We start from the raw sequence: 17,745 nt of genomic DNA, 5'->3' as shown, positions 1-17,745 counted from the left end.
AAAAAGGTACTGAAACAAATCGTCGCGTTCCTTTCTTAAACTTTATAAGCCTGTTGAAAATTTAGCATTTTTGAGCTATAAGGCTTTCTTGCTCCGACTCCAGCTCTCGAAAAAGATCCGATTCCCCCAACTCCAGCTTCATTTTTGACTCAACTGCCCTGAATCTGCATTGAAAAGCATTGTCGAACTGACAGCTGTCAAAGTTGACGTCTAAAATCAGCGAAACCCTCAAAGAAATCGCCAAAATAATAATAACAAGCGATTCGGATTCGGTGTTTTCCAGTTCCGGCTCTGATTCAGCGGCTCCGAATTTAATTTGGAACCCGACCCGGATCTCCAACTTTGTTTAAAAAAAAAAAAAAAACATTAATAAAAATGTGGTCCAAACGTCAAAATATGAACGGAAACAAATAGTAACGTTGCTTCTGTAAACTTAACTTCACTCTTTCCTAGTCAACCCAATTCGAATTCTGAAACGGAATTCAATTCGAATTGTTGTCAATTATTGTCGAAATGTGTTGCACTGACAGCTGTCAATCTGACGTCCGCATTCAGTGCAACACTGAAACAAATCGCCACGCCACCTCCATGACATTTAATCGTCTTTTCTTCTCCTCCCTCAAAAAACCAGGGCCAGCAGCCGCAAACCGAGGACGAGAACACGCCGCAGAAGCGCGTCGACAAGATCTTCGACCAGATGGACAAGAACCACGACGACCGGCTCACGCTCGAGGAGTTCCGCGAGGGCAGCAAGGCCGACCCCCGCATCGTGCAGGCGCTCAGTTTAGGGGGCGATTAACCGCAGGAAGACCCGCGGGACGGGTCGCCCCCGCAGCGCTCGTACCAGTACGACGAACAGCACAACATCGAGATCCGGCGGACCCCGGGCAACGCCTACTAGATGAGGGGGCGCTTTTTTGACAGCTCGAACGAACGAAGATGGCGTCGACGCATGCTTTGTTTTTTGCCGGTTTTTCCGTTATCGGTTCGAAAAGGGACGATTCGCCAACGACGTTACGTTTTTTAATGCGACAATCGCTTTGACGGCTACGTTTTGACACACACCTTTTTGCACAAACAAACATTGAACTGCACAAGCAACAACAACAAACAAACAAAACTGAAAACAATCGGAGCGCGTGATCTTTTTTTAACAATCGTGTTTTGTTGGTTTAAGCTAAACGGGAGAAATTAACCTCAATTTTTGACTGTTTCTATATAGTTAAGGTGAAAGTGACTTAATGCGAACACAAATACACACACAAAAACAAAGTTTGAGGGGAAACATGGGAGGCGAAGTGGAGCGCGGAAAGAACTAAACAATCGAATAGCATTTATCAACTTAAAGTAATACATCTATTTAACAACAAAACAAACACACACACTGAACGACAGCTTCTTCTAATAAAGTAAACAAAATATTCAAATACTTAAGGTAAACCCCAATTGTAACTCAAACATAGCAAGCTAACACACACAAACACACACATGCAAGTTTACGCAAATCTCAGATAAAAAAATGTTTTTAAAAAGAGCAAAAGAACCGATTTTGCAACTTGTTTTGCCCAAGCAAGACGACATCGCCGAGCTGGAATGACGTACACCTACCACAACCATCACACCTTGATCCGCAACTGTCAAATTACACACTGAAAGAAATTCTCACCTTGGAAAAAACAACAAACTCTAATCTTTACCGTTTACAGAGAAACAAAGCAAACACTATTTACAACTCGGAACGAGAGGAAACGATCAGTCACACCACCACCACCAGGAAAAAAACAAAACAAAACATCGGCAAAAAGGTAAACAAAAGATTTAAACATTCGCATTCGTACTCAAAAACCAGTTTATTCGTAAGTGTGTAAATTTGAAAAAATGCCAAAAACAAGTCAAAGTAAGGAGATAAAACTAGTGTTTATATTTCGTCGACGAAAGCGCAGCGCAAAAAAAAAGGTAAACAAAGTGACAGCACAGCATGTAAAAATAGCAATTTGTTATCAAATTTTAACAAGAACTGCGCACCCGCAAGCGGGTGCCTCGCAGAGCAACAAACAATATTGATATTAACGCTAATTCTATTGTTGTTATTGAAAAAAAAATTAAAGCAAAACATTACTAAACAATGAAAAAAATCTTGTTCTAATAAAAAAAAGTGGGAACGCGAAGGGCAGACGAAAAAAAAAACTGAAAATCAAAACAAACGAAACGCGCGCGATCACAGCAGGCGGCCGACAGTGACAGTTGAGCGCGACTTGAAGCAATAATGAAAACAACATAACAAATAGCATAAACAAAAGCAACGTTTGACGTTTTAGCGTGTAAATCAAGCAAGCTGTGAGCGCGTGAAAGGGGCGAATGTATCAAGCGAACACCAAAAAAAAAAAAACAAAACAAAAACAGAACGTTTAAAAAAGTCAGTGTTTAGTGAACATTAAACAAATTAATTAAACGAAAAAAAGTGGCAGAAAGGCGGTAAGTAAGGTTATGACACACTGCAATCATGGTAATCCAACCCATCAGAGAAATTGAACAGTAAAAAGTACGAAAAAAACATAGTTTAGTAAAAGTTATTGTTGCGCTGTCACGTGGTGGAAATTTGAAAAGCAAAACACAAATGGTTATTTTTATACACTGGAAGAAATAGACAGAGGAAAATAACATAACATTTAGTCAAAACAACAAACAAAAACAGAAGCTCAGATTCCGTCTTGTCTGGAGAGAAGGTAAACAAAAGCGTAAACGTCACCCTGACACAGCTGTCACTTTGACAGCGCGCGCTCAAACAAACCTCCAACTGCAAGCGAAATTTCCGCCGACTTTTTTTCAATTTCCACTCAAATTTCAACCTCATTGTCATCGTGGCCTACTGCTTTTTTGCCACAAACACACACAAATGGCATCTCTTGATCAGGACCCGGCAGAAGAGCCGCGCGGGGAGTAAATCAAACTATCAACGATATAATAGATAACTCTTGGGCAAACTTGGAAAAAAACAGACTAAAGAATGGAAAGAAAAGTATGCCGCAAACATTCAATCTATTTTTTCCCCTCTTATCAAGATTTTCTTTCACTTCTTGCTCTTCTTTTGGTCAACGGAGGCAGAAAAAAAAAATCGGGACTTGGTTTGTCCGCTTTGTTAAAGAGGAGCAGCAGCAAAACACTAAATCACGGTCCTTGTGGTCAATGGGAAGGAATTTTTCGATTTTATTTTCCATTACCGGTGGAGGAAGGTGAGAGTGGTTTAGGGGAAAAGCAATTATTTGAAATTCTTTTTCAAGTATCGATGGATTTAAGGTTATTTCAAATTTTGGTTTTCGTTTTGCGTTTGAAATCAGTATATTTTTAATTTTTAATATTTTTTCATGCATGCTTTCAAAGTTAAAAATTAAAATTTCACAATATTCCGTATTTTTTTCCAAAAATATTAAGATTTTTATAATTTGAAAAATGGGTATCAAACGATGCAAATTTTGATTTCAAATTGTACTTCATTCAGTTTTAAGAGTAAAATACCTTAAATTTTCTCAAAATGCCTAATTTTTGGAAAATACTCATATTTGTGTAATTTTCAATATGGGTATCAGAAGACTCAAACATTTCACAACATTTGGTATTTTTACAATTTTGCGTATACGCAATTCGCGTATACGCAATTCGCAATTTTCAGTGTAAGAACGGGCCTTGACCGATCCTATGCACCAGGTTCCCGACGAACACGCACTGCCCTTACACCTACATCTCACCCTTGCTCTGAGTCAATACGAGCAACACGCTAGAACACGCTTTGAGTGTTCGTGGCAGGCAAATTTAATTAAATTTGATTAAATTTGCGTATTCTGCACTAAATTTTGTTTAAAAGTACGTTTTTTTTTAAATATTTAAGTATTCTTCACAAAAAACTCTAATGTAGTAAAAATAGTTTTAAAAATGTTATCAACCCATGTTTCAAAATATAAAAATTGTATATTAAAATTTCACAGAATTCCGTATTTTTTCGAATACATATACATAACTACATTAGAGTTATAAGAGCAAAATACATAAATCTACCCATAATTCCATATTTGAAAAAAAAATCAAATTTCATATTGACATTGTTTAAAAGTTGCAAAACATTTTTGTTTCAAGAGTAAAATACTAAAATTTTCACAATTTTTTTTAAATAAACTGCCCATGTTCGCATAAATGTCCCATATGCAAAAACAGCAAGCTGAGAAAAACGCAATTCAAGTTTGTCCCACACATAAGGCTACGTGTTAATTTTTCACAAAAAAACTGGATTTCCTCCTGATTTCCAGAACAAAGTACTGGATGTTATAGGCTCTTTTGAAAGAGCACACGATGTTGAACCAAACTGCATCATTAACTCAAAAACGATGAAAATGCATATGGGACATTTATGCGATCAGGGGCAGTAAAGTCCTTTCAAGAATAAAATGCTGAAATTTTCAAAGAATTCCGTTTTCTTCAAACACTAAAATTATTCATTTTTTCATTATTTAAAAGTTTGGTCCAAAATGGCACTTCATTAGAGTTTTTGGAGTAAAATACAAAGGTTTGCACAAAATTCTGAATTTATTTTGAAAATACTTTAAAAAAATGAAATATGGATATCACTACGTTAGAATTTTTATAGTAAAATACTAAAATTTTCATAAAATTCCGTTTGTTTTAAAAACTTGCATTTTTTTAAGGTTTGAAATATGGATATCAAACGATGCAAAATTTGGTTAAAAATTGCACTAGATTAGAGTTTGCACAAAATTAGAGAATTGCACAAAATTCCGTATTTTTGGTAAATACTATTTTTTTATTATTTTCAAAAATTTCACTATTTTTTTTAAAATACGTTTTTTGTAAATATTTGAATATTTTTCACAAAACAAACTCAAATGAAGTAAAAATACCTTAAAAATTTCATCAATTGTTTATCATTTATGTTTTAAAATATAGAAATTGTAGTATACATTTAAATTTACCAGAATTCCGTAATTTTCGAAATTTTCACTTCGGATAATCGAATCACGAAAAAAATGTTTTTATTGTCTCATTTTTTGATCGTTGAAGTATGACCCATAAACTACGGTAAAATGATTTTAATGAGCAATTCTCTACGAAATCAATCTTTTTTTTAATTTTATTTTTTAATCCGGCTGAAACTTTTTTGATGCCTTCGGTATGTCCAAAGAAGCCATTTTGCGTCATTAGTTCGTTCATATAATTTTCCATACAAATTTGGCAGCTGTCCATACAAAAATGATTTATGAAAATTCAAAAATCTGTATCTTTTGAAGGAATTTTTCAATCGATTTGATGTCTTCGGCAAATTTGTAGGTATGGATATGGACTACACTGAAAAAAATGATACAAGGTAATTTTTTTTTTTGTGATTTTTAATTTCACTTTTAGTCACTAAATCTAGATTTGCAAAAAACACTTTTTTTATTTTATTTTTTTTTCATTTTTTGATATGTTTTAGAGGACATCAAATGCCAAATTTTCAAAAATTTCCAGAATGGGAAAAAAATCTTTGACCGTGTTATGATTTTTTGAATCAATATTGATTTTTTCAAAAAATCGAAATATTGGTCGTAAAATTTTGATTAATTAAACCATTTTAAAGTTATAGCCATTTTTAAGGTAACATTTTTTCTAAATAGTCGCAGTTATTCATTTTTTTTTTTAAATTAGCGCACATTTTTCTAAGTCTCATCCGAACAATCCACCATTTTCTAATGTCGATATCTCAGCAACTAATATTCCGATGTAAAAATATGAAACATTCGTGAAATTTTCCGATCTTTTCAAAAACAATATTTCCAAAATTTTCAAATCAAGACTAACATTTCAAATGGGCCAAACATTAAATATTACGCCCCTTTGAAATGTTAGTCTTGATTTAATAAAAGTATTTTTTTGTTTTCTCACTTTTAACATCAAATTCGAGTTCTGCGACCCCATTTTAGTTAAATTTGAATGGTTGGTTGCGTATTAAATTGAAAAATGTATTTTTTCAATATTTCATGACCGCCATCTTGGATTTTGAAAGTTCTTAATCCATTAGAGTAGTTTAAAGGTTATGCCAAAGCTCAACAATCAAAAATAAGACAGTGAAAATTTTTTTTTTCTTGGTTCGATTACCCGAAGTGAAATTTTTCTAAGGCCTTCGGATAATCGAGTCTGGAAAATTAAAAAAAATTCAGATTTTTTTAAGCTGTGAAATGGCCAACCCATTTGCCAGCCCCCCGTCACCACCTGTCAAACTTCCAAGTATTAAGCGATTCGTCAGCTCAACTCAACACCCGTTATCAAGATCAATTACCCAGGGAGACCCCAATTTTTTCACGACTCATCACCACTCATCGTGCCCTCAATAACCATCAAAGTAAACTGTTGCACGCGCCACTTTCCCTCCAAAACCCATTCCTAACCTCAACTGGACCCATAACAGAAACCACAACAAAAATTCCCATGGCCTGCTCCGTTTTGCGGTTCTTCAATTTAAGAGAGTGTCCCCAAGAAGGAAAGGGGGAGGGTTGACCAAACTGACCGCACACACTTTGAACAACAAACGCGCACCCCCTACCATTAAAAGCAAACCCACAAAGAGTTTATTTTTTTGTGACAGAGCTTTTATTTTTCTAGTGTCCTACCCCTCTTCCCCTCTTGAAAGGGGTAGGACACTTCAAATTATTTTTTTTGTTTTTTTTTTCTTTAATTTTTTTTGTCAATAAATTTGATTTCAATTTAAATGAATTTTTCTCTAAATGTTATTTATTAAGTGTCCCACCCCTGGTGCAAATTTAACGACCTGATAGTTCAACCCCACCACTTTTAAGGGTTTTGGTGACGTGGGGGCGTTAATTACAAATGCAAATTTTTATGGCCAATCTGTGTGTGTGTGAGCTTATGCGTGTCCGGACACCAGGGTTGCCACCGCCACCACAAGGGAAGCGCTTTTATTACCCCCTTTTAACATTTAAAAGGGCCCACAAATTTTACGACCGTCCTACCCCTCCCTCCTGTCATGGCCAACTTGACCAACTAGAAAGAAAGGGGTGCGAGAAAAGTGCATTAAAAATTCCCGTCACCAACAAAACCGATAACGAGAAAATGAATCTTTTATCACGTTAAAGATGGCTGCGTCCACTGAATCCCAAAGTCAACTGGGGCTTTCATTTCCGCACCCAAACAGTCGCAAAACTGACAGTTGGTGGCAACGAAGATGGCGTCACAGAGAAGTAGACGTTAATCGTTGAAATTTAACTGTCAAACGCAAGTAAGCAAGCTGTGGTAAATTCGAAACGGTCCGTGGTGAGTTTCTGAATTTTCAAGTTGACCGTTAAAAATTGTTTTTTAATTAAATTTAAACGAAATTCCATACTGTTTGTCTGTGATGGCGTCGATGACGTCGGATTAAAAGGAGACACAGTTTATCGCAGCAGGCGACGGCGACGACGAAGTCGTCGTCTAGGCAGTCGATTTGGTATTAAATTTCGTAATTTATTTCCACCTCGTTCTATGGATCTTGAAGCAAGCTGACTGCAACTCCGGGTAAGGAATTTTATTCATTTATCGATGGCGCAAACGGCGAAGCTACGCTTCGAGAGTTCTGCTCCAGATAAATTGGTTTGTTTTTCAAGCACTTTTTTTTGCTCGCTTTTGTAAGAAAAGGGGTTTAACTTCTTTGCGCTTCTTTTCCCCTCGCGGGAATAGGAGTAAAAACTGCTGGCGGAAAGTGTAATGCCGCGGCAATAAATATTTTTCAATCAATTTGGCTCCCACTCTGGTGGCGCTATGTCCTCCACCGCTGAAGAGTTTGGACAGTGTGGCGAACACTGCGGCTCAAAAACAGGAAACATTTAAATAGGAATTGACGGGGCGAAAATAATATTTCACAAAACCTCAAAACATACTTAGCGATACCGTGGAGAATTTCCCTTGTCCTCTCAAAAAAGAGGAGAATCAAAACTTGTCGTCTCTTCCGAATCACGTCATATTTTCTGGATGACGTAATAATTTCAATTATTTTTTAATATTACGCAATATTTCCAAGGTTAGAAAACAATTCCACAGACAAAAAGACGTGAAACTTATTCGAAATTCATCAACCAACATATTAACGGCCAAATTAAACAATCAGAAACTCGCCACGGCCGTACTGAATTTACCACAGCTCAGCTCAGCTCATATTGCGAATTCTAAAAATTTTAGTATTTTCGAGAAAATACGGTATTTTGTGAAAATTTTAGTATTTCAATAAAAAAAAATCTCTGAAACAGTTAAAATACATTATAAGTTTCTAATCGTTTGACGCCCACATTGCGAATTATAAAAACTTGAGTATTTTCGAGAAAATACGGTATTTTGTGAAAATTTGAGTATTTCAATCAAAAAACTCTAAAACAGTTGAAATAGATGCAAAATTTTGAATCGTTTGATACCCATATTACAAATTATAAAAATTTGAGTACTTTCAAAAAATACGGTATTTTGTGATTTTTTTTTCGTTTTTTTACTTTGAAATTTACCAAATAATCAAAAAAATATTTACTAAGAGGAAACTTGAAATTCAACATAATTTGGTTGGTTTTAGTAAATTTTAGAAATAATCTGTTATCATCGATAAAATTATCGCCGATAGAATTATCGGAATAACGATAACGATAGATTATCTTTATCGTCTCGACGATAACAATAGAACTATCGTTATCGTTATCGAACTTCGATAATTTTATCGTTAACAACCTTGCCTGTGCGGTGGGCTCGTTTACAGAGCCATCTGGTGCAAAGTGATTTTTGAATTTTTATTCAACCCTCTACTGCCCAAATTTATTTTTCGAAAAAAAAATATTTTTCCGCGATCACTAGTTGAGAATCTTTTGTTCTAGGAAAAACTTTACTTCTCTTGTTTTATATTTTTCTTGTTTTATTTTTAAAATTTGAATTTGCAAGTTTCATGTTTTTACACTTTTTATATTTTTTGCCTTTTTTTATATTTTCTGCTCTAGATTTTGAGTTTGATATCATGATTTCAAATGAATAAAATTTGATGATTTTCATCAAAATTCAGAATTTTATGACAATTTACTATTTTTCTCTAAAAACTCTTATGTGTTGAATCGTTTGATACGTACCCGTATTTTAAATAATGTTATTTAAGTATTTAAAAGAAAGTACGGAATTTTGTGAAAATTGTTGGTACTTTATTCTAGAAACTCGGATGAAGTTAACCAAATTTTGCATTTTTCTTGTACCCATATTTTCTATAATAAAATTTTGAGTATTTTCGAGAAAAATTCGAGAGAAATCGAGAAATTCTGACAAATATTAATATTTTATACTGAAAACTCTATTGCAAGTTTTTATTCAAATATTTTAAATCACAATTGTTCTAGTGTTTAAAAAAAAAAGTTATTTTTATTTATTTTTCTCTTGCAACTCTAATGTAGTTGAAAATGTAAACAATGACTTTATATAATTTTTTTTTCAAAAAATGCAGAATTCTGTTCATATTTATTTTAAATTGTAAAAATTTGGGTATTTTTTATATACCGAATTCTGTGAGATTTTAGTATTACAAACTCTGTTGTAGTGATTTTTTTAATGTTTTGTTCAAAAACCCCTAATCAAGTGCAATTTCGAACCAAATGTTGCATTACGAAAATTTGAACGTAATTAAAATTAAAATTTGAGCTTTTAAAAAATTTAGATGATGTGAAATTTTTGCCAAAAATAATCGAAATTTGTAAACATTTTTAAATATTAACTGAAAAATTGTTAACTAGTGAAACATTTACAAAATTTTAGAATTTTCAATGAAAATTTCTAATCTAGTGAACATTCGTACAACATTTTTAGTATTTTTGAGAAAAAATACGGCATTCTGTGAAATTTTAATATTTAACACTGATTGCAGTGATAGCTTTTTATTCGAATTTTGCATCGCATTAAAATTTTTAAGATTTTCAAAAAATGTAGATTTTTGTAAAAAAGAAAAATGTAACGTATTTTACTCTTAAAACGCTATTGTAGTGCAACTTTCAATTAAAGAAATTATGAAAAATTTAGTATTTTAAAGAAACGCTGAATTCTGTGAATATTTTAGTATATTATTCTCAAAACTCTAATGTAGTGCAATTTTCAACCAAATTATGCATCGTTTGATACCACGATTTTAAATAATTAAAATTTGAGTATTTAAAAAACAGATTTTTAGCGAAATTTTATGTACTTTATTCTTAAATTTTTTAACCAAATTTTGCATCATTTGATATCCCTATTTCAAATCCTTAAAATAAAAAATTAAAATTATTTTTTTAATATAGAATTTTATGAAAATTTTAATATTTTACTCTTAAAAATCTAATGTAGTATTTCGTTTGATATCAAGATTTCAAATAATTAAAATTTGTGTATTTTCATAAAAATACGCAATTTTGAGTTTTTTTTTTTTTTGTATTTTACTCTTAAAAATCCATTGAAGGGCAATTATTAACCAAATTTTGCATCGTTTGATAGCCCTATTCCAAATTACTAAAATCTAAGAATTTTTCTAAAAATACAGAATTTTATAAAAAAAATTGAATTTCACTCTGAGAAATCTAATGTAGTGCAATTTATAATCAAATTTTGCATCGTTTGATACACATATTTCAAACAATAAAAAAAATAAGTATTTTAGAGAAAAAAGTGAAATAAATGAAAATTTTAGTAATTTACTCTAAAAACTCGAATGAAGTGCAATTTTTAACCAAATTTAGCAACGTTTGACACTCATATTTCAAATTATAATAAATTGAATAGTTTTGAAAAAAATTGGGAATTATGAGAAATATTAATATTTACACTGAAAACTCTATTTCAGTGAAGTTTGTATTTAAATTTTGCATCGTTTAGTACCCATATTTTAAATTACAAATTTTTAAGTGTTTTGAAAAAAAATATTAGATTTTTTTTAATTTTACTTTTAAAACTATAATGTTGTACAAATTTTATACCGTAATCTGGGGTGAATCGGGACTACAGTCTGAATAGGGACAGCCCTTTTTAGAGCACTTGAAGCTTATAAATTTGGAAATGGATGTACACATTTTGTTGGCCTGATTCTGTTCTAACCGAAACCAACCAGAAAAATCAAAATATTGTGCTCCAACATGGTTAAAACTGCTGTCCCAATTCGCCCCATGTGTCCCGATTGACCCCAGTTTACGGTACGATAACATTTTAAAAATTTAGGCATTTTCTAAAAAAATGGAATTTTGTTCGAATTTAAATTAAATTATGAAAATTTGGGTATTTTCTAAAAAATACGAAATTCTGTGAAATGTTAACACAATCTCAATTGTAATGAAATTTTTAGTATTTTACTCCTAAACCTCTAATGTAGTGCAATTTTGAACCAAATGCTGCGTCACGAAAATTTGAACATTAAAAAAATTAAAATTTGAGCATTATGCAAACCTTTGATAATTAATGTGAAACATCGAAATTTTAGCACCTTTTTAGAATATTGACTGAAAACAAAATACACAAAATTTTCAATTAAAATTTCTGTTCTAGTACGAAATTGAGCGAAGAAAGAAGAACAGTGTGAGGAATCTCCCTGTTAATTTCCTCATTTTTCAATGTTTATTCTATACTTTTCACCTTTTATTATTAAAAAAAAATGTTCAGTTTGAGTTCCATTGAAAATTAAACCCAACATATTCCAACAAAAAAATCGTCCTTGAACTTGTTGCTCCCTCATTTTTTCTACCTTGAACTTTTTCTAAAAGAGCAACTTCAGCTCACCTTCTCAAAATAAATAAAACATAAAAGTGCACCCCCTTTTTAATGAACTTTCACCGCACGTACACTTACACTCACAATCAATTGCTCAACTTCCCAGCAAGTACAGGGAAATGCAATTATGCACCGTCACGTTGACTCCCTCCCCTTAACCCTCCCCTTTTTCATACAAGTTTCTTTCATTATTTCCACCCTCGTTGCCACCTTTCTTGAGGGGAGGAGGGGGTACCCATTAGTTAAACCCATTAAAAACTCCTTTCCGGTTTCGTTTTTTTATTCGGCGGAAATTTCGCTTTTTTTGCACTTGAAAATTTTACGAACCCCTCGACGCCATTTTACCACAGCCATCCAGCAGAAGAAAAAACAAGTTAAAAGAAGAAGAAAAGCTCAATTTCAACCACCGCCCCTCAGCAGGCCATGAAAAAAACAAAGTTGTTGTCGTCAGATTTAGACTACTTTGATTTTTACGCAAGGAAAGCATAAGAAAACAAACATAATGAACCCTATTGAAGCAAACAAAAAAACATTAATTAAACATCAGAATTGTTCTCAACCAAAACAAAACAAAGCAAAAAATCTCTATGTGTGTGTAAAATTACAAAACCAATCGAAACAATTCTCTCGAAATTCTCATCAGCTCTTTAAAGAAGAAAAAAATCCACAAAAGTGAAGTAAAAACGCAACCCTAAACAAAACAAAACAAAAATCCCAAAAAAAAGTATATATATTGAAGTAGCTAACGTGATACAATGAAGTGAAGAAATATTTGAAAACAAAGCAAAACAAACGCAAGTGACAAGTTACATGATTAAATAAAAAAGAATCTACAGAAAAAAGTAAACAAATAAAAAAAAGTTATTACTACCACTCGATATTGGTCATTATTGCTGCAAATTTGCGCAAAACATTAAAATAAAAAATGCTTGCTTAAAAAAGCATTTTTCACACACACTCATTGGTCCGCTTGTTATTTACTACTAACAGAAAAAATCTTATTATTACTGCATAGTTACAATCATATTCCTCCAACAAAAAAAAATCAACTTTCACTGTTTCTAGATTTTAGCGAAAGAGAATTAACATTAACACAAACACACAAATACACAAATTGACACACTCACACAACACGAAACGACACATCACACACACAAGTATAAGTAACTGCTTTTATTGAGGCCTAACGAAGATTAACAAAACAAAACAAAAAATATAAGCAAACATTTTGAAAATCTGCCCGCTGCTTGTTTCGCTTGCTCTTTTGTTTAAAACTTTCTTGCAACTGCTTGACTCTTTTTTGCGTTTTTCGTTTTTGCCTTTCTAGCAAAAAATTCATTTCAGTAGAAGTTTTCAAATCGTAGACAAACTGACGTAAAAATGACGTTTCAATTTGTTTCAGTGTTTTGGAACTGTCAAACAAAAAAACTTGAGAAATTTTACGTCCATTTGTCTATGGCCTTTCGCAACCAAAGCAGAGCAAAAAAGAAATGCGACCTTGAACTAGATTTTTTCGCTCAATGAATTTCCCCGTTTTTGTTCTTGGTCGAGGCTTTTTCAGCGCTGAGTAACGCAGTAAGTAACGACGGCGACGACGGGCTCGCTCATTAATAATTTCTTTTTCCTTCATCGGGGTAGGCCTTGGTGGCGGCGACGGCTTGCGTACACCAACTGTCAGTGTGACGTAGCGACGGGGGGTGGAAATTCGAAGTAGTGTTTGATCGGGTAGGTTAGAACGGATAATTACTGTCAGTTTCAGCTGGACTGCTTTGATTAGATTCGAGGTCGTGGAAGGTTATTGAAAACCATAGCTGAAAAGTAAAAAAAAATACATGATAAAAATTTGAATGTTTGCTGTAAGCATTAAAACATAGAAGTACCATGCGTCCCCATAAAATCAAATAACTGTTTAACTAAACGGAGGAGATGCTTGGTAATTCACTGGTTAGGGTGCAAGTCACCATTCAGCAATTTTCTTTTTAGGTTATATATTTGAATTTTAGGAAGAGCTGTGAATTAAGAAGCTAGGTACTTTGTGACATTTATTTGTCCATACAAATCTCCATATAAAACTAACAAAATCTTAAACAGTCTAGACTCGATTATTCGAAGTCCTCGCAAAAAAAAACGAATCAATTTTTTGTTGTATTTTTCAGAGGTGCCTATTGATCTCAATTATTGCTATCCAAAAATGCAACATTAAAGTCAAAAGCATAATGCAAGATGGCGGCCAACATGGTGGCACTAAACTATTGAAAATATGTATTTTTTAATGAAACAGGCAATCAACCACTCAAATTTAACTAATTTGAAGTCATTGAACTCAAATTTGAATAAAGAAATAGAAACATAAATAGTACCATAAACTTTCAATTTCTAATATCACATTTTATCAAAATTACAAAATTAATTTTCAAAGGGCAAAATCCTTGGCAGCATTTTTTGCTTTTCCGAAAACAACCTTTAAGTTACATACATGTAAATCGTTGAAAATGTCAGAGGTTGGTATAGGTACACTTTTAAACTTGTTTTTAATCTTTTTGCAGGGCATTAAAATATACATTTTCATCTATTAACAAAACAAATTTGAGGACATTTGATTGTATGATTGCCGAGCTATAGCTATTTTAAGGTAGCAGTTTAAAAAAACGGGTGCAACGATATCTCAACACTGCCTTGACCAAATCGGCTCAAAATTTTGGTGAAGACTCGTTAAACCGGTCCTGTGTGCATGACGAAGGCCGATTTTCAAAAACTTGATTAATTTTAAAAAATATGTTTTTCATGTAAAAAATCGTCAGTTTTTGATTTTTGGTATTTTTTTTTTTAAATCGTAATCTTAAAATCGGGCTTCGTCGTGCACACGGGATACGTCTTGGGAGTCTTCACCCCAAATTTCAGCCAATTTGGTCCATCCCATCTCGAGACATCGTGGCACCCGTAAATCAACTCGGTGTTTAGAGAAAAACGTTCACAAAGTTTGACAGTTCGCTTTGCGCATGGCAAAGTTGTGAACTCAAATCGTCTCTTACTCAGTTCAGTCTCAAAATATCTTCATGAAACTTTCAGGAGTGATTGAAAATCATCTTGAAAGGGAAAAAAGTGAATTTTCTGTTATATGAAATTAATATTGTTAAACAGATTTTGATCCACCGCGGTAGATCTTCTTGAAATAATTCGTTGGCGTCGAACAGTCAAAAATTGATCGCGGTAAATCGCAGTGGACACTTTTCTACCACAGTTTTTTGTGTAATCAATGCTTTGATGGATTTTTGACAGATCGAATTATTTCAAGAAAATCTACTACGATCTATAGAAATCGGTTTGACAATACGGTTTTATAAAAATGCACAGAGTGATTTTGCTGATTTGAAAGTAACTGCATTCGAATTTGCGAATCCCAACTCACTAATGGAAACAAATGACAACTGTCAAAAGAACAAAACCAAGTGCTCAGAAAGCATCAAACAATGGGGTTGATTTGTTATCATTCATTTGAGATTAATAGGTGGATTATTTTTGCATTTTTTTGGTTAACTTTATATTGAATCCCGAGCAGACGGAAATAACTTTAGAATAACATTTTTTGATATTTGAAAATACTAGGCCAATAACATTTTATGTTATTTATAACAAGATTTGTTATTCGTCGTTATGATTTTTTGTTATTGGATTGTTATTGTAATAACATACTAATAACATTTTAAGTTATTCTTCGAACAAATCTTTGTTATTATTTTTTGTTATTTTAACAACTAATCCGATCATCCCAATAACAGTTGGAGGTATTCTTCCATAACAAAAAATGTTATTCCAAAGTTGTTTTGGCTTTCAACCAATACCAGACCAATAACAAATTTTGTTATGATAACATAAACTGTTATTAAATTCTTATGCAAAAACATTATTTTTCATGAAGATGCCATATCGCTTTCTGTTATTTTAACAATAATTGTTATTGAAATGGCATGAATTTTGTTATTACCGTCTGCCCGGGATAAATTATTCAAGAAACTCTTAGTAATGTATTTCTATATTTATTTTGACTGTATATAATATAATTTTGCAATGATTCAATAGATTTTAAATCAAAATGTTTAAAGAAGGGTCCAAAATATGTTTCGGGACAAGGAAATTTCCACCGTCATGTGGTAATTTAATGCTGCAGTACCATTTTGAAACACCATGTGTCTCCATTAAATTGTTCAACTGTTCACCTAAATTGTGGAAACGCTTAGTGCTTCACAATTCAAGTTGCAAATCATACCTTGTACGACCGTTCTTAATTTTACTTTTCATCATTCAGCGAAATGCATTGTTTTTTTTTTTCTTTGAAAAGTTGCAATACTTAAGCCATATGCCAATTTTTATGTACAACGGTAAAAAACACGATTAGAAACCATTTCTGATCTTTTTTTTCATTTAAATGCAAAAAATGACAAGACAACATTTTTTTCGATGGATCAACTATGGTCCCCTTGGAACGAGCTGTCAAGTAAGACCTTTTCTGTCAAGAAGGGCCGTGAAGTTAATTTTTTTAAATTGAATTAAAAATACATTGTAAATCCTTTGCGGTCGTTCAAAGGGTCATTGTACTCAGAATAAATAGCTTAATAGTTGTAAACAATAGTATCACAAATTTAAGATTAATTTTAGGACCCAATTGGGTCCTGAAATGAAGCTTAGATTGCTGATATTATTGTTTACAGCGATAAAACTTATTTTTCTGAGTACAATGACCCTTTGTACGACCACAAAGAGTTTAAAATGGATTTTTAAATCATTTTTGAAAAAATAAACTCGCGGTCCTTCTTGTCAGAAAAGGTCCTACTTGACAGCTCGTTCCAAGGGGACCATAGTTGATCCATCGAAAAAAGGTTGTCTTGTCAATTTTTTTTGCATTAAAATGAAAAAAGTGATCAGAAATTGTTTTTAATTGTGTTTTTTACCGTTGTACATAAAAATTGAGCTTAAGTACTCAATTGTTCGATATAATTTTACTTTAGTTGGATGAATGTGGGCCATTTAACCTCAACCGTATCAGTACATGGAATCAACTTTTTCTGATCAAGCTGAAATTCCGAGGGGCTGTTGATGGCATAAAAACAAGCAAGAATTCAAATTTTCATCCAAATATGACCAGCCCCTCTTTTTTGGCACCACCCTAATTTTTCAAAATCCTCCATTTTAAAACTGTCAAACACGTATAAACGAGCTGTGGTGAATTCAAATTTGCCGTGGTGAATTTCCTAGCATTCAAATTAACCATCAAATTGTTGATTGAAAGATTTAGAAATTTTTAAGAGATTCCAGAAGATCCTAAACTCATTTTGAAGAAAATTGGGTACTAAAGCCCTATGTCCATTTTTATGTACAACGGTAAAAAACACGATTAAAAACCATTTCTGATCACTTTTTTTCATTTTCATAAAAACATTTTTTTGACAAGACAACATTTTTTCGATGGATCAACTATGGTCCCCTTGGAACGAGCTGTCAAGTAGGAGCTTTTCTGTCAAAAAGGACCGCGAGGTAAATTTTTCAAAATTGATTTAAAAATCAATTTCAAACTCTTTGTGGACGTACAAAGGGTCATTGTACTTAGAAAAATAAGCTTTATCGCTGTAAACAATAATATCAGCAATCTAAGCTTCATTTTAGGACCCAATTGTAGGCTGAGAAAAAAAATTAAAAGCCACATTTCAAGTCTAATTTTTGAAATTTCTGATCAAAATGTATCACAAAATGAGGCAAAATATCAATCAAATTATGAACATTTTTTTCTTAAAAGTCTTCAACAGATCTGTGGTTCCGAAATTCGAAATTCGATAAATGGTTTTTAAGTCTTCACTCCTTGATTTACTCGATTTGAAATACATAAGTAGGCGTTATACACTGTATTTTAAACAGTTTTAAATCGACTTTACCAGTTTTTGGAACTAAAATAGACTATTGGTG

At 32.7% G+C, this 17,745-nt stretch overlaps 1 protein-coding gene across 1 annotated transcript in view; it reads left to right on the top strand.

Moving 5' to 3' along the window:
- Nucleotides 1-2,126, top strand: part of LOC6052346 (frequenin-1) — a 170,415-nt gene extending 168,289 nt beyond the window's left edge. The window contains exon 8 of the mRNA XM_038266745.1: nt 632-2,126. Coding sequence (XP_038122673.1) covers nt 632-799 — 168 coding nt within the window. The 3' untranslated portion in view covers nt 800-2,126. The remainder of the gene's footprint in view (nt 1-631) is intronic.
- The last annotated feature ends 15,619 nt before the right edge of the window (nt 2,127-17,745 follow it).

The sequence above is a fragment of the Culex quinquefasciatus genome, chromosome 1, assembly GCF_015732765.1.
Source record: "Culex quinquefasciatus strain JHB chromosome 1, VPISU_Cqui_1.0_pri_paternal, whole genome shotgun sequence".
Taxonomy (NCBI): domain Eukaryota; kingdom Metazoa; phylum Arthropoda; class Insecta; order Diptera; family Culicidae; genus Culex; species Culex quinquefasciatus.
The sequence above is the reverse complement of the archived record's forward strand: the minus strand, read 5'-3'. Positions and strand labels throughout refer to the sequence as shown.